This window comes from Mytilus californianus, unplaced genomic scaffold (assembly GCF_021869535.1).
Source record: "Mytilus californianus isolate M0D057914Y unplaced genomic scaffold, xbMytCali1.0.p SCAF_15, whole genome shotgun sequence".
NCBI classification, from domain to species: domain Eukaryota; kingdom Metazoa; phylum Mollusca; class Bivalvia; order Mytilida; family Mytilidae; genus Mytilus; species Mytilus californianus.
The window spans coordinates 18,352,666-18,368,496 of record NW_026262637.1 but is presented as its reverse complement, the minus strand read 5'-3'; the positions used below and the strand labels follow the sequence as shown (position 1 = coordinate 18,368,496).

At 34.3% G+C, this 15,831-nt stretch overlaps 1 protein-coding gene across 1 annotated transcript; it reads right to left on the bottom strand.

Annotated features, from left to right (window-relative positions):
• Positions 1-1,189: 1,189 nt before the first annotated feature.
• On the bottom strand, positions 1,190-15,831 carry LOC127725578 (uncharacterized). The gene is made up of 5 exons (XM_052232643.1): positions 15,694-15,831; positions 8,855-9,159; positions 8,254-8,483; positions 6,224-6,539; positions 1,190-2,285 (listed from the first exon to the last, which is right to left on the bottom strand). The coding sequence occupies exons 2-5, from the start codon at positions 9,069-9,071 to the stop codon at positions 1,342-1,344; spliced, it is 1,707 nt and encodes a 568-aa protein (XP_052088603.1). The 5' UTR covers positions 9,072-9,159; positions 15,694-15,831; the 3' UTR covers positions 1,190-1,341.

The window sequence follows — 15,831 nt, the reverse complement described above, 5'->3', positions numbered from 1 at the left end:
GTTTCTGGAAACCCCTGCTTCTACATCCCGAAAACAAAGTCCAGTGTTATTCATTACAATAGAAATTGATTATTTTTTAAATAGCATTAACATAAGAAATTACTAATAGTGTTCACTACAAGTTGTTTCAAGATATTAAAAAAACACATTTTAGGAAATTCCAATAGCGAATAAATATTAAGCATCTGTTTTGAATGAAAAAAAAATCCTTTAAGGGAAAACTAATTTGATTGATAGCGTTGAAAAACTAGATAAACTTGTTCGCAAAAAACCATACCCCCCTCCCCCCCCCCCCCCCCCCACCCACTTGAAGTTAAAATGGTTGCTCCCTTAATACTCCTTTGCTTGAAGGTAACATTTTTGATCCCAGTCATATGTCTCTATTCTAAAGCGTTGATCTTTAAAACAATCGGGGATTCTAACTCCCAGACCCCCCCCCCCCCCCCCCTCCTGGATTGCCCCAGAAAGGGAGTTCCTAAATATTCAATTTGTATTTTTGTATGTTGAACGTGTCCGATGGTCGAGTTTTTAATCCAGACACACCTATCCCTCATCAATGTCTGCTTATTCTCGAGAAGAGGGGGGGGGGCTTTTTTTTTTATAAAGCCGTAACATAAAAATACATTTATGATTACCTTCATTAAACTGATACAGGTAAGTATTTTGGGTTATACTATTGCCTTTATCTTTAGTCTCTTCTTCTTAATCCAACGCTTGACTCAAAATGTCGTCCGTCTTATACCCGTCCATATTGACAACTGCATACAAGGAGCATGATGTATTTTTTTTTGTAATAAGAATGCACGAAACGGTCAACCTTGAACTGCTGATCCGTTAGCACCAGGATTTAACGGGAATATGCAAAACAGCAACTTTGACATTTGTAAAATCTACTCACTTGTCAAAGTTTGAACGAAAAATAGCCAAAGTAAGATTACTTATGGGGTTTCATGTAAAAAAAAAAATTTTTCTTATAAATCATGGTTTGACTTTGTCAATAAATATGCTATCCGTTCTTTTTCATTTAATAATCAATGTTAACAAATATAGGGTTTAGCATTGGGTGTAAGTTAGTTATACACCTCGGGATACGGCGTGTCTGGATAAGAAACCCCTCCGGCCTCCGGCCGTCGGGGTTTCTTTTCCAGACACACCTATCCCTCGGTGTATAACTATTACATCAAATTGATTTAGAATTCTTAAACCTTTTATTGCCTTTTCTATTTTCTCGGGTGTTATCATCAAGTAATCAAGACATAATTAACGTTGTGGTTTCTTTGTAAAATTATTGTCTGAGTAAATTGTTGTCAGAGTAATAATTAATCCGAATTTATATATTACTTATATATTATTAAAATAACACCGAAAGAATTCAAAATATTGTTCATGCTGGAACCGATAACATCCATGGTCATTAATCAAGAATGTATCAATTAATGAATCTAACTCATCTTTCAGTAACAGCCGTGATGTTCCTCTATCTAAATTGCATTTCTCGCACATGTTCTTGAAATTGCTTCTGGTCTCCCTATCTATATCGCCTGTCAAATGTTCAACGGGTAAACTATTCTTAAATTTGACACAAAGGGCTAAAGCACAATATTTGCCATACACTCTTCCTTTCTGTAATTGATTAATTTCAGTTTCAAGGACCGGCGTAGGATTCGTAAAGACTTGTGTGATGTCGGATGTTGGATTATCATGAAATTTTTTACACAAAAGTGGGAAAAAATTGAATATGTTATGCAATTTATAAATCTTAGACGAGTCAGATCTTAAAAATAAGTAAGTAATTTCATTTGTCTCCGTGTGTGTCAAAGATAGCTCGTCCGACATCAGGTTACATATACAATTTTTAAAAAGAGACAATGCTGTGAACTTTGAATCATTGTACACTTGTAATCTGCATGATGCAATGATCTTGCAATTTCCGTCCTGTAATATGGATAATAAATCATCTGTTAACGTTTTCCATCTTTCGAACTGACTAGGTATCAACGTATATTTACCACAGAAGTCGTCAATTACAAATACAGTTCTTTGATTTGGATTGTAAAAGTTCAAGATATCACTCGGATCATCTATGACAGGAATAACGTCGTAACCACTGTCATTCATTCGAAGAGCTACATATCTAATGGTTGAAGTTTTTCCTATACCAAAACTACCCGTGACTAGAACACACTGGTTTCTTGTTATACATTCGAAAATGTGTTTGTCCGCCCGCGTTTCTACGTGCATCTTAGCATCTTCCACCCAATATTCAAACGTTCGCTTTGTTTTTGCTGAAATATAAAGTTTAGTTAGTACTCTACAGCAGAAAATTTATATTGAGGATATAAGAGGTTGACCAGTTTTTATTATTTAAAAGTTTTGTCAATTGTAGTTTTGTCTGTAAATGAATAAAATTCGTTTAAAAAACATAATTGTGTTACGTTGTTTGGGCCAAATATACCAAGTATCAACGTAATTAACATGATATATTTAACAAACAAACTAGATATGTTTAGGCCAAATACACCAAGTATTAACGTTATAAACATGATATATTTAACAAAAAACTAGATGTGTCGGAACGACACGAATGACTCCGCTCGCAAAAAAAAACTTGAAGCCATTTTAAGAGTGGAAATTATAGAATGAAAGTCCGTATAACTGTTATTACACGAAAAGTCCAAATCCCGTAATTTCGGCAAAAATCTGCTGAGCAGAACCAAATGTAAACACAATCTATAACTCGTCATAGTAGAATCTCATACCAAAATCCAGCTCAATAATTCATTTGGATTAAAAGTCCGTATAACTGTTATTTTCACGAAATAATCAAAAGTCCAAAGCCAGCAATTTCGGCAAAGTCAGCTCCGGAACCGTTCGTTAACTCGACCTGTATATAACTCATCATATTTGACACATATGCTAAACATCAGCTAAATGTGTGAAGGCGTTTAGAAAAAAAACGAATAACTGTTATTTTCACATAGTTGTCAAAGTCCAAAGCCTTTAATTTCGGCAAAAATCAGCGGAGCAGAACATAAACTTGATTTATAACTCATCATAGTACACTCACATACTCAAAATCAGCTCAATATGTGAAGGCGTTTAGAACAAAAGTTATATTCGCTGCTGAATGACGGAATGACGGATAATGGTAAAACTATATGGCCCTGACCTAGATATATAGAACGTACGGACAGCTTTAAAACAATATACATCCGATATTATGTTGCGGGGGCATATAAAATGTCATGACATGCCTTCGAATTTACAGAATATAAACTGCAAGAAAGGTTCATTATCAAGTGTAAAACAAAAAGAAGTACTTGACCTCTGATTTGTCAACCTACCCATTTTAGTACCTACCTAACTGATTTAGTTTGTTCCTCATGTATTTTGTAGTTGAAATATTTGTTAGTAGACCTTAGGAAAACAAGCACTCAAGATGTACAATATTTTACTCATTAAATGTTCACAACAACTATGAAAAAGTTTAAGACACTTGACAAATAAAGGCAACAGTAGTATACCGCTGTTCAATAGTCATAAATCAATTTAACTGAAACAAATCCGGGTCACGAACTAAAACCGAGGCAAACACAATAACTATAAGAGGAAAACAACGGAACAACATGAACACTAAACTGCTACAAAAACAAACGCCAACAAACATAGAAAACGGACTATTTGATAACAACTGCCATATTCCTGACTTGGTACAGGATATTTTAAGAAAAAATTGTGGGTTGAACCTGGTTTTATGGCTAGCCAAACCTCCTGCTTATATGGCAATGTTAAAAATACCGCTAAAATGACAACATTACCTGACAGGAATACTTTACAACTAAACACAAGAACACTCAGGACAGAGACATGCATAAATAAATAATATGATAGTACATTACAACATGTAAACCACAGAATAACCTCCCATTTACACCACAATAGAGTCACGAACTGTCCGTCACACGATTTTATCCCCGGCTTAGTATGTTTCTAGGATTTTGATTGGATAACGCACGTCGTTACAAAACCCATAGCCCTGGGTGTTGCTAACCCATATACCCGGACGTTACTATCCATTACCCCGGGGGACGTCACGCGCGTTTTCCTTAGTTCCATGGTTGTTCTTTGTGAAATATAGAATTCTGTAGATTATTCATGATGTCTGTAATTAAATATTTAATCCACTAACGATGTTATCTTATTTTGTCGATCATTTGCACTCATTTTAGTAAATGCATCACTTGGCTGCCACATTGTCCATGACATGTGAATGGGACTACTGACCTAGCTATGCAAATGACCCATGTTGACGTCACACCGTCTATGATGTAACTCTCACAACATTGAGCGCCAAATTCGAGCCACTCCAGTTTCTCCGTCTCCGTATTAAAAACGTCTTATATTTGACTACCTGTAGGGGTAGTGCCCTACACCCCGTAAAAGATATGTCAAATTTCCAAATTTCAATAAAAGATTTTTAGAAAATGAAAAAAACGTTGCTTTCACGTTACACTTTGTGGTCGAATTTCTCTAAAAATCAACAGATTTGGACTAAGACCGGGGATCCGTAGATATGGACGTAGATAACTTATAGTATCAACGCCACAAAAAGTGACGTCACAGGTAAATTTCTAAAATTAGAATATGAAATTGGGATTACGTTTGTAATGGTGTTATTTTGTGTATTTTCTAACTATTACAAGAATAGTAATATAGAATTGTGTTAGTAATGGTGTAATTATTTGTAAATTCTAACCATGTCGGTTTTTCTTCTATATCAAAACTGGAAAACAAAATAAATCCTGTGCATATAGTAACTTTAAACTAAACGTCATATAAATGAACTATCTTAACTTTTACAAACATGTAGAAAATAAAAATAAAATTCAAACCACAAACGATAAGACATAGCACATTATCTAACCAGAATTACAAACGAAACATCATAACTAAATACATGAATGTTGGATGTATTTATAAATACCGAGACACGTCTAATAGCAATGCGAATTCACACTCGGGAAAACAGTCATATTCGGGAATAGGTCACGTTCGGTACTTAGCAGACCAGACGACGAAGATGGTAAACCACAATCCAAGACGTGGTAAAAATTAAAAAAATGTCGTTAGTTAGTTTAAACACAGACACATCGTATAGATCAATAAAATCGTGAAGGTGTCCATAAAATTTACGGAGAGTCATTTTTAATCTTTCCTCCTCATAACTCTGTTTGAGCAGTTTCTGCGTAAGGAGCACACTCCCGTATATGAAGTCATTATAGTGTGAACATGCACGAGCATAACGTATGAACTGAGATATGTAAACACCATACGATGGGGCAGAAGGTATGTTACTGCTGAGAAATGGGAAATTGATAATTGGGAAGTTGAAATCGTCCCGTTTGTCATGGATTTTTGTGTGAAGTCGTCCATCTGTGTCAATATTGAGGAAAAGTTCAAGGTATGAAGCAGTCCTTCTAGTATCAGTAGTAAATTATTCAACATTAAACCAATAAGTCAATTATCCACTAAACGCCAATGGAACAGAAACTAATATGTCTTCACATTCCCGTTTGAGGTAAACTCCTCAATACTAAAAAAGATTAAAATACTCCGCTACAAACATTCTGAACGTCAAGGTATAGTACTAAACAATAATGTCTATATCCATACCGTTTTTGAGATTTTTAAAGATCGTTGGAACATTTAGGGGTTGATTTAAAAAAAAATAGGTTCATCTTACCGTCAATTCATTCCCCAAATACATTTGAAGTATTGCTAAAAGTATATTAGAAACAGACCTAACCATAGAAAACTTAACTTTGACTTATTTGACTAATGAATCACGAAACTGAGGTCAAGGTTAGAAGAATCATGCGACATAGACATGGACATCTTACAATCATTCCATACACCAAATATAGTTGACGTATTGCTTATAGTATCTGAGAAAATGACCTTACCACGAAAGCTAAATGTTACGTATACAATCATTTTTTTTTTATTGTTGACTCATTTAGTCCATTTACACATAAAAAATAAAAAATAAAAGCTATATTATGCAGTATGAGTATCGATTCCTTTGAATGAATTGTATCAATTCAAGGTCTTTGGATTAACAAGATGAGAGTTGTACGACGCATGTGTTGTGCGCACTGTGATCGGTTTCATATGTTTAGAAAAATAAATGTCTTCAATATGCAAGATTTTCTTATAGAATTACCTCTTAAACCCCGTGGCAGTGTATCATCATATGTCTGTCTTAATTCAATTACTGTATTATTCATTCTCTCGTGGTCGTTTCGTAAAGTACCATAATCCTCAATTAGTTCCTTATGGTTATTATTGAGATTGGTATAGTTTACCGTCAGGGAATCGAACGACATTTTCAAAGATTCAACTTCACGTTTTACTTCTTGCATCTCCTTACTTGCTTGTTTCATTTCCTTAATGATCTCTTGGTTCGATTGATCAAGAGTTTTAGTTCTTAAACTGTTGCACTCCTCAAGCAGTACTTTACCTCCCAATCTACCTACAGCCTGTATAACAATATATGATAATAATCACGTTCTGATATTATTCTAATTATGAAATTGTAGCAGTAATGGTACAGACACATAAAAGGAAAATGTTTGTCAAAAGTATCTATTGCTGAGTATTTGTTTATTCTACATTGGCTAGAGATATAGGGGGAGGGTTGGGATCTCACAAAACATGTTTAATCCCGCCGCATTTTTGCGCCTGTCCCAAGTCAGGAACCTCTGGCCTTTGTTAGTCTTGTATTATTTTTTTTTTATTTCTTTAGTTCATTTATATGTTTCGGAGTTTATTGTGACGTCCATTTTTGTTGAACTAGTATACATTTTTGTTTAGGGGCCAGCTGAAGGCCTTCTCCGGGTGAGGGATTTTCTCGCTGTGTTGACGACCATTGGTAGCCTTGGGCTGTTTTCTGCTCTTTGGTCGGGTTGTTGTCCCTTTGACACATTCCCCGTTTCCATTCTCAATTTTATCTAATCAAAATCTGGATGGACTAATGATTTTTAATGAAGAAACTTTTTTTAAAGATTGGTTATAGTTCTTGTTTCCATTATAGTTTATTCAATCAAGAAAGTGGAAACGATGTTGTACTTCGCTCGTAATAAGAGAACCGTAAAGCAGGACTTGCATATCTTCTATAGATCCAAAAAGCGCTCATAAGTGACTACTCATCACTGTCAAACTGCTGACCAAATATCATGTTATTTTGATTAATAGTACTTGAGAAAAAGTCTGTCGGTCGAATGGACGGACAATGTGACTGCAATATAGAGTGGGCGTATAATAATAGTTTATTTTTCTTTCGTCAATACAATATACTGCATTTAAATTTGAATAGATGTTGGGAGTAGGTCAATAAGACAGCAACACTAATAACATCTAGACATTTACATACGGTCTTCAACAGCAGAAGAGTATTTATACAATTGTTCATGCTCTTTTAGCACCAATGTGTTATTAAACTGCCAGAGACTATCAAATATCTGCCAATATCCAAACGTCTTTTAAAAAATCACGATTTAACAAATAACCAGTACTGTCTGTCGAGGATCCGGAATTGCGATAGGCAGATACACATATATCATGTGGGAATTTTTAAATCAAATGTATCTACATCCTTTTGGGTGGCTAATTAAACTTATCTCCATGACATTCATACCAAATCACCTTACTTTTATATTAATTTGCAATTAATTCAAGTCTTAACATTTGGATTAAAGTTTTCCAAAACCATAATGAACCTCATTTGTTTGCATCATATTGTTTTACACTACTGCAAGTATTTCATTGCAAATGCCAACATATCGCCTTTATCATTTCATTGCATTTCAAATGGTTCCTATACTTACAGTTTACTTACTATTCATTATTGGGGATTTAACCCTCTAAGTAATAGCATTGTTATGCTTTTGTTACAAAGTGCTATCTCAATAACGCATCCATTCCCAATTTCTGGCATGGTTGCACAGGAATTAATCCGGATTATAGTATGGTTAATGTCAAGTTTCGGGCAACTAAAACAAGACCTGTTTAACTTTTAACTTTGACTTTACCTTTGAGGTACTGTAAATTCAGAATGCGAGTTCTTATTATTATTATTATAAAGGGCTGACGGACTGGTTGACTATCTGACTGTTGAACTGGTAAAAGACAATAACCCATGCACAATTCGTAGCGTAGTATTTAAAAAACAAGGAGGTATTATGATAAACATACATCAGATATGTCGTCCCATGCATTGGTAAAGGATCGGCTGTCCAATGTAGCATTGTCTAAATGTGCTATATGATTTCTGTAATATTTAATTCTTGCCAAATCATCCCCAGTTGTGGTTTCCGTCGGCTGAGGAAGCTTTTCATATCCAAGTCCTGGTTGTTTAATGTTGGTAAGATGTCTTATTAAGGTTATCATTAATGTTACATCGAACTGTTTGGAACTCGGAGTACCTTTAAAAAGATAGTGATAAAAAAGAACTCAAATCTAGTTTGAATTGCCGTAATATTGAACGCAGGAAAAATTGGCGAACATGATGCTACCTGAAATACGAAATGTTACATTTTTATATCGTTTGAATGATTTAAATTTTGTATGCCATTGAAAAGCATTTTTGCAATATGAATAAAAGATAAGACAGCCACCAATCGAAATAAAACTTTTAAAAAGACATCTAGATAAGCGAAACTTGGTTTCGCCCGGGTTGCTTCGTCGACAGAAAAACTTATCGTTCTGAAAGAGCATAGCTCCATATAAATATATAATGGCAAATACAAACAAACCTCTCCTTGGTTTTGTCATACATAAAAAATAAATTACTTACTGCTTCCTCTGGGGTAAAGAAGATCCCACTGGGCTTGATTTATAACTCTTTTCTTTTTCAGATCAAGCAGCTTGTTGGTTTCCTTTTTAATTGAAGTGTATAAACAAGATGGGTGAAATTCGTTGTCAAAATATATACGCACTGCAGTTGGCGAAATTCCCGTCAGCAAAAAGTTGATTCTTACATAGTTTTCCTCTTCTTGTGAAAGTGTTGCCATTAAGCTTGATCAAAATTAATGAAGCAAACAGTTACTGGTTTTCAGAATTTCCGCTATATGTGCCAACTCCAAGTAAAATGTTCGTGTTCTGTAATAAGATAGTACCACAATGATCCTTCAAGGGCAGTCATGGAAAGTATTTTATAAAAAAAAAAAAAATCGGACCATCACATACACAGAAAATATTAATACCTGATTAAGAATGAGGTCTCGATTGATTGATTGGTTGAATTTTGCTTGATGAGTTTATTAGCAATATCATAAATTATGTCAACATGAACCTATGCTTGTTATTCTTAATCGGGTCTTGAGTACCCATACTGTGAATGTATTCCTTATCTCCCGTACTTAATATATTCTTCAGTGCAATGTTTACAATTCTATGTATCATTCTAGCCAATAAAAAATTTGCCACATCATGAGACAACCAATCAGAACCGATATTTTTTATGAAATAATTTCAAAATGTCGTGAATATCGCATGAAACTAATAGCATTGCAACGTGATGAGAAGCAAAAATCTTAATATCAAAACGAATCTGTGATAACACATTAAAACATTTTTAATCCATTGTTAAGGTATAAAACCACTAATTCATAGCCCCATTGCTTTCTATGTTAAATTCTGCAAATTCAAGCATTAATGGCTACTTTGTCTTAAGTTCAAATAAAGTGGCAGTTATTTCATGTCAAAACTGTACCTTATCCTGACTTGTGCTGAAAAAATCAACATACCTTTAATTGCATATTAGAGCGTACTGGTTCCCGGAAGTTTGATAGTACAAAAACAGGAACTTCTGATCTGAACAACAGGCCAAATGAGCCCTCCTATTAAAATTTCATATACTTCTTTATTATTCAAATAAAACTTTCAATAAGGGTTCTACAGTGATCCCAAGTCCCCAAGCTTTCATTTGATACTAAAACTACCCAAATATTCCAACTATTGACAAAGATACAGCTATGCGTAGGAACTATTTTGTTTACAATATGTACTACTTTCTTGTATGTTCTTTCCGACCGGGCCTGAATTAGTGGTTCTATACCTTAAATATTACAGTTAATACGTAATCACAATTTCACAATGTTATTACGAATTCACAATGTTATTACAAATTAAACAAGCATTCTGTGAGTATTGCATGGCAATACATAGTCCCCTACCGGTTAAAAATTCCTTGTATTGGAACAAAATTCTAACTTAATCTATAACTTGTCATGTAGTAAACTACACAAAAATATCAAGTCAAAATATTCAAGCATGACGAAAAAAACTGTTGAAAACTGATTATTTAAGTGAATTTTCTATGTCCAAAGACCATAACTCTGCACAAAATCATCATACCGGAACAAATTTCCAATTTGATCTGTAATTGTCATGATAAAACTATATACTAATTATCAAATCAATATCTTCAAGAATGACAAACAAACCTACCACTAAATTCTTCAAACAATTTACCAAAGAAATGGAAAAAAATCCAAAATGTCATTTTTAAAAAATGAGTTATTTCCCGTTGAACAAAAATCTACTAATTAATAAGTATTTCATCAAAAATTTAATTGTAGGAAAAGGGCTTTAACTGAAAAAAGAGAAAAGTTAAAATCGTGAAAATTGAACTTGACCTGTAACTTGTCATGATAAAACAACAAACCAAATATCAAATCAATATCTTCAAGCACGAAGAAAAAAAGTCTGGAAAACTGATTTGCCGGACTAACAGATGGACAGACAGACGGACAGACAGACGGAGTGCAATCCTAAAGTCCCCTTCGACTTCGTCGGTAGGGGACTAAAAATGTAATAATGAATCATGTTTGTTTCATTATTTCCTATACGGTGGCTTTGCTCATTCTTTTGAGATTCTGGTTACACGTCAACGGAGCAACAGGGCATTAGCTGATCAAAACCAAAACCACGTCTTACAGTCGCATTCGGTGATAGCCATAAATGATAATAGGACAGGAATGTGGCTATGCCATAACGATAATAGGACAGGAATGTGGATATGTCATAAACGATTATAGGAGGACGGGAATGTGGCAATGCTATAAACGATAATAAGAGGATGGGAATATGGCTATGTCATAAATGATAAAAGGAGTACGGATATACGGCTACGCCATAACGATAATAGAAGGACGGGAATATGGCTTTGCTTTAAATGATAATAGGAGGATGGGAGTGTGGCAATGCCATAAACGATAATAGAAGGACGAGAATATGGCTATGCCATTAACTATAATAGGACGGGAATGTGGCTATGCCATATCATAAACGATAATAAGATAGATTGCTAACAAAAAGTAAGCAATAACCTCCAAGAATTCAGTTGCCAACTCTTTCAGCACTCTTGGGTGAATATTTTGGCTTTTGCAATATTTAAACCTTTTAGTATCTTTTTTAACCCTTTTTGGTGAGTGTGATTTTTCTCGTGTTATCGACTTGTGACACCTGGTGTGGTATATAATTGTTCTTAGATCTTATGTCTCAGTCGTTTCTCTGTTTCTGCAACTTTTTTTTCGTTAGTTAGTAAAAGTGAAATGTCTTTGTTACACAGCGTTTTGGATGTTTAAGTACTTCCAAAATGTTTTAGAGTACTTGTTGATATTCCCTGTAAGGTTGTAAACAAAGGTGTTGTTTGCCTCAGTTACTTAATTCCTTGTTTACAAATCGCATAAGTTCCTGCCATTTTCTTTTTAATCTACTGCTGTAAACCTCCTTGTAGTTTGTATGTGTCCTGTATGTTTTCTCGTCCTGGTCTAACTGTTGTTATTAATCCATGGTAGTGACTGGTTAGTATTTTCTTTGGGAATGTTTTTTCCAGATGTTTCCAAAATGAAGGTTTTAATAATTTCCTATTTTCCTCTATAGATCTGTTGTTTTGATGACCATTGAAATATTTGTCACTGATGGACTTTATAGTTTCCTTCTTCTTTTGATTGTAGTCAACATTTGAGTACTGATAGTATGGTCTTTCAGGTCTAGATTTTGTTTTGTGATAGTTGAAATCGTCTAGTACATGTATGAATGGCTGTTGATGGATTTTTCTATATGTCTAATTTTATCCAGTTTGTCATTAAAAAAATAAATATTATCAGCTGCAGCGTCAGGTAGTCTGTACCATCTTCTTATGTAATAATGCTTTCCTTGTAGGTTAATTATGCACCAAGTAGATCGTGATCCATTTTCTACTCTTCCTAAAAGGTGCTGAGTCGAGGGTAAATTTTACCATCAACAGAATGTCCCTCCATTCCCAGGTCTCTCATTGAGATTCGATGTCGTGTTCTAAGCATTCTGATATACGTTCGTTTAACAAGGTGTTGGAGTCAAAAGGACACAGTGTAACTATAAGCTTTATCCAACTGAGTTTTTTTACGTCGACTCCGTTCTTTCGTAATGGAGAAAATCAAAATATCAATTGATCTGATATCAAAAGTACTCGTACGGTGGGACCGGGGTCGTGTAATTCTAAATTTTGTAGTATTGAATACATCTATTGTCATTATCATCTCGTTCCATGTCCTTGGAGTCCTGTTTTATTTTTATTTTTCTTATGTGTGGTTTCAAACGATGATAATTGTTATTGCCGATTTTGTCACTGTATGTTTGACACACTTTCTCAATCAACGAGCATAACTTCTGATCGTACCTCTTTGTCAGGCTTCTTGGAACTCTTCATTCGACGCTAGCCAGTGAGAGAATGATGGAACGATGATGACGGGAGTGTTTATCTAGCTTGACTGTCTTTATGGTCGGCCTGGTACCTTGAGGGCATTTGATGAGCTTTACATGTTATGGTAAGTGTCACTGTCAAAGTAAGTCAGGCAGGTTGTATTGATCATGTTACTGTCATATAGCCATATTAAAACTTAAAGCAGGAAACGCACCCGATGGAAACGGAATATCAACTGAACACTTTTAAGTATGTGATGGATTAGTTAACTCCCTTTATTGTACATATGCATAATATAATTCAAACATGTTTGAATGTTCAAATGTTCAATGAATCTGGGATCATACACCAATCCGATAAAAGGAAAATAATTAGACAAACCCTGCTAGCTATAGTGGAATACTCGTTAAAACACGTTTGCAAAAATATTGCAAATAAAATTGAGAATGAAACGGGGAATGTGTCAAAGAAACAACAACTCGACCAAAGAGCAGAAAACAGCTTAAGGCCACCAATACCAAAGTATACTCAAAACTAGAGTTGATACTGAAATTAAAATCCTTCAAAACTGTCTGAAAAAAGGATTTACAAATGGAATATCCTCTTTATGTCCTTGCCAGCATCTGTCACATCAGAAGCAGGTGTAGAATGTAAGAAACTGAAGGTATTCATGATCTTCATGATCTTCATTACCCTCAATGTAAAAAAACATCTGATAAACTGAGACATGAATTTAAAAATAAATAATTCAATTAGATGTACCATTGAGGAATATAAGGGAAACTGTTGGTACTTCCTCGAAAGCTGAATAGAGACATGAGTATTAAAATAGTACGAGGAGGTTAGTGTTTTGCAAGAAATACAACAAGGCGCAAAATTATAAACTACCCTTTATAAATTTTATAAGAATGTAATACTGGATAGTATTGAAAAAGGGGCCTGGAGCAAGTATTGGTGATATACCAATTCCAGTATCTACAAGTATAGATGACATTGATGTCCTTGCAAATAACATAGACGATGCATAAGGCACTCTGAGTTAAGTATACAGTACCACACAAAAAGGTACCTAGTGAAAATCTACCCAAATAAATATGAAGCTTTATAACACAACACATAAAGCCTAAATGTAACAAAATTAACTTTTGAAGAAGATGCCATCAATAGAACACAAGAGACCAAACACCTTGGCATAGATAAAAATGAGCAAAACCGGGTAGATATATCAGAAAGAACAAGAAATTGCAGGGCAAATATATATTGTTTTTGCTAGTAGCTGGTTAACATATAGGAAGGGGATTCCCACCAGTTGTAGCGTATAAACGATGGTGAACACATGCAGTACCAAGATCCATCTATGGGCTAGAGGTAATGAACCTACTTACGATGAACAAAGAATTGCTAGAATTTGAAGAAACAAAAGTATTCAAGCAAATATAGGGACTGCCAAATAATACATTAAATACGGCTGTCTACACTCTAGTAGGAGCAGAATCCGCGTTTATATCACCAAGAATGAAAGGGAATAATGTAACTAAATACTGGAAAAAATAAATGCCACCAGGAAAAAATGTAAACAAACATCGTTAAGATATATAGAGATACAAGACAACCTCCTAAATTGAGGTGACAGTAGTGTATCGATGGTCAAATTTCGTAAATAGATTAGGAAGAGACAAATCAAGGTAACAAATACAGAATGAGGGAACCGCAGGAATTCTAAAAACAAGCCCATTATATTTGGAAAAGTGTGAAAACAACACAAGACATGTAAAGGCAGAAAAAATAAAGGCAAGAATAAGTACCCAAACATACATGCAAACAGAGCCAAGGTTGCTCCAAAATTAAATTTTGTACAATATGTGGACAAGGAAGTGAAAATCTGTAACATTATATCCTATATTGTGCGGAACTAGAAACAAAAATAGATTAAGATACTGGATTAAGATCAAACAAATAATTGATGAAGTGGACACATCTATGTATGAGAACATTTTATACGAGGGCAACTAGTTCAGCTTATTATGGACTATGTCAGCAACGACATTGACTTTTATAACAATAATGTGTGAAGATATAGAACGCACAACTAAAAATATGTGCTATGAGATGCACCAACATCGTACTAAAAGGGTGAAAATATGACCACAAGAGCAAAATATACATTAAATGTCAAACTTTGACAGTTTAAATGTTTTCAAATGATAAATTCGATCATTTAAAAAAACGTTGTGAAATGTGAATTTTATGCTAAGAGCCTTTTCGTAAATGGATTCTTTCTTTTTAATCAAAATCTGAAATTTAAAACTCATGATGGATTCATACATGTATATACGTTCCAATGTTAAATCAATCCATCCAACCAACAAAGCGTGTGCTTCATTTAATATATCGCGATGGACAGTATTAATAATAACATATTTTATTTGTGTGACATGCACAAAACTTTTTGAACACATTGCACAGTTTTGAACATGAGCAGTTACATGTTGTAGTATGCGGAAAATCTGTAACTAAACAAAAGAACGTCAGTTAAGTTGTAACGACTGAGACGTTGCTTGAATAAGAATGACAAAAATATGTTGAAGAAACGCATGTGAAATATGCATTATCTTTGGGATTGGCTAGACATACTGCGTGTGCGGCAAAATATAACACTGGAATATAGTTGTTGAGACTATGATGTCAAATGCGGTGCGTAGTGTTGTAAATCTGTATGGCAACATATGATCATATTAAAATAGAAAAGCGTGTGGAGTTAGACGATAAAGCTACATTGTAAACCGACAACGTACAGATTGTTTACTGCATAGTATATAAATAGCATCCGACATAATTATGTCTGATACATGTCATGTTTCAAAATGTCATGTATTTACATTTTAGGTGGTAACGTTTTGGATCAATTAACATTACAAATTTGTGTTTTTAACTGATAAACCCACCTGGCTAAGATACTTGAACATTATGTTGATATTTCGTATATATCCAGGCTTTCAGCTATGATACGAAAGATGTTTTTGTTACAGTGGGAAAACCGATGACGCGATGCAACAATTGAAAAGTGACAAATAGTTTGTTCA

Excerpts from the sequence above, each read along its gene's own strand:
- LOC127725578 (XM_052232643.1), bottom strand. The coding sequence starts at position 9,071 with ATGGCAACACTTTCACAAGAAGAGGAAAACTATGTAAGAATCAACTTT. Across the intron at positions 8,484-8,854 it reads TCTTTACCCCAGAGGAAGCA|GTACTCCGAGTTCCAAACAG; the intron begins GTAAGTAATTTA and ends ATCTTTTTAAAG. Across the intron at positions 2,286-6,223 it reads ACTGCCACGGGGTTTAAGAG|CAAAAACAAAGCGAACGTTT; the intron begins GTAATTCTATAA and ends TTTATATTTCAG.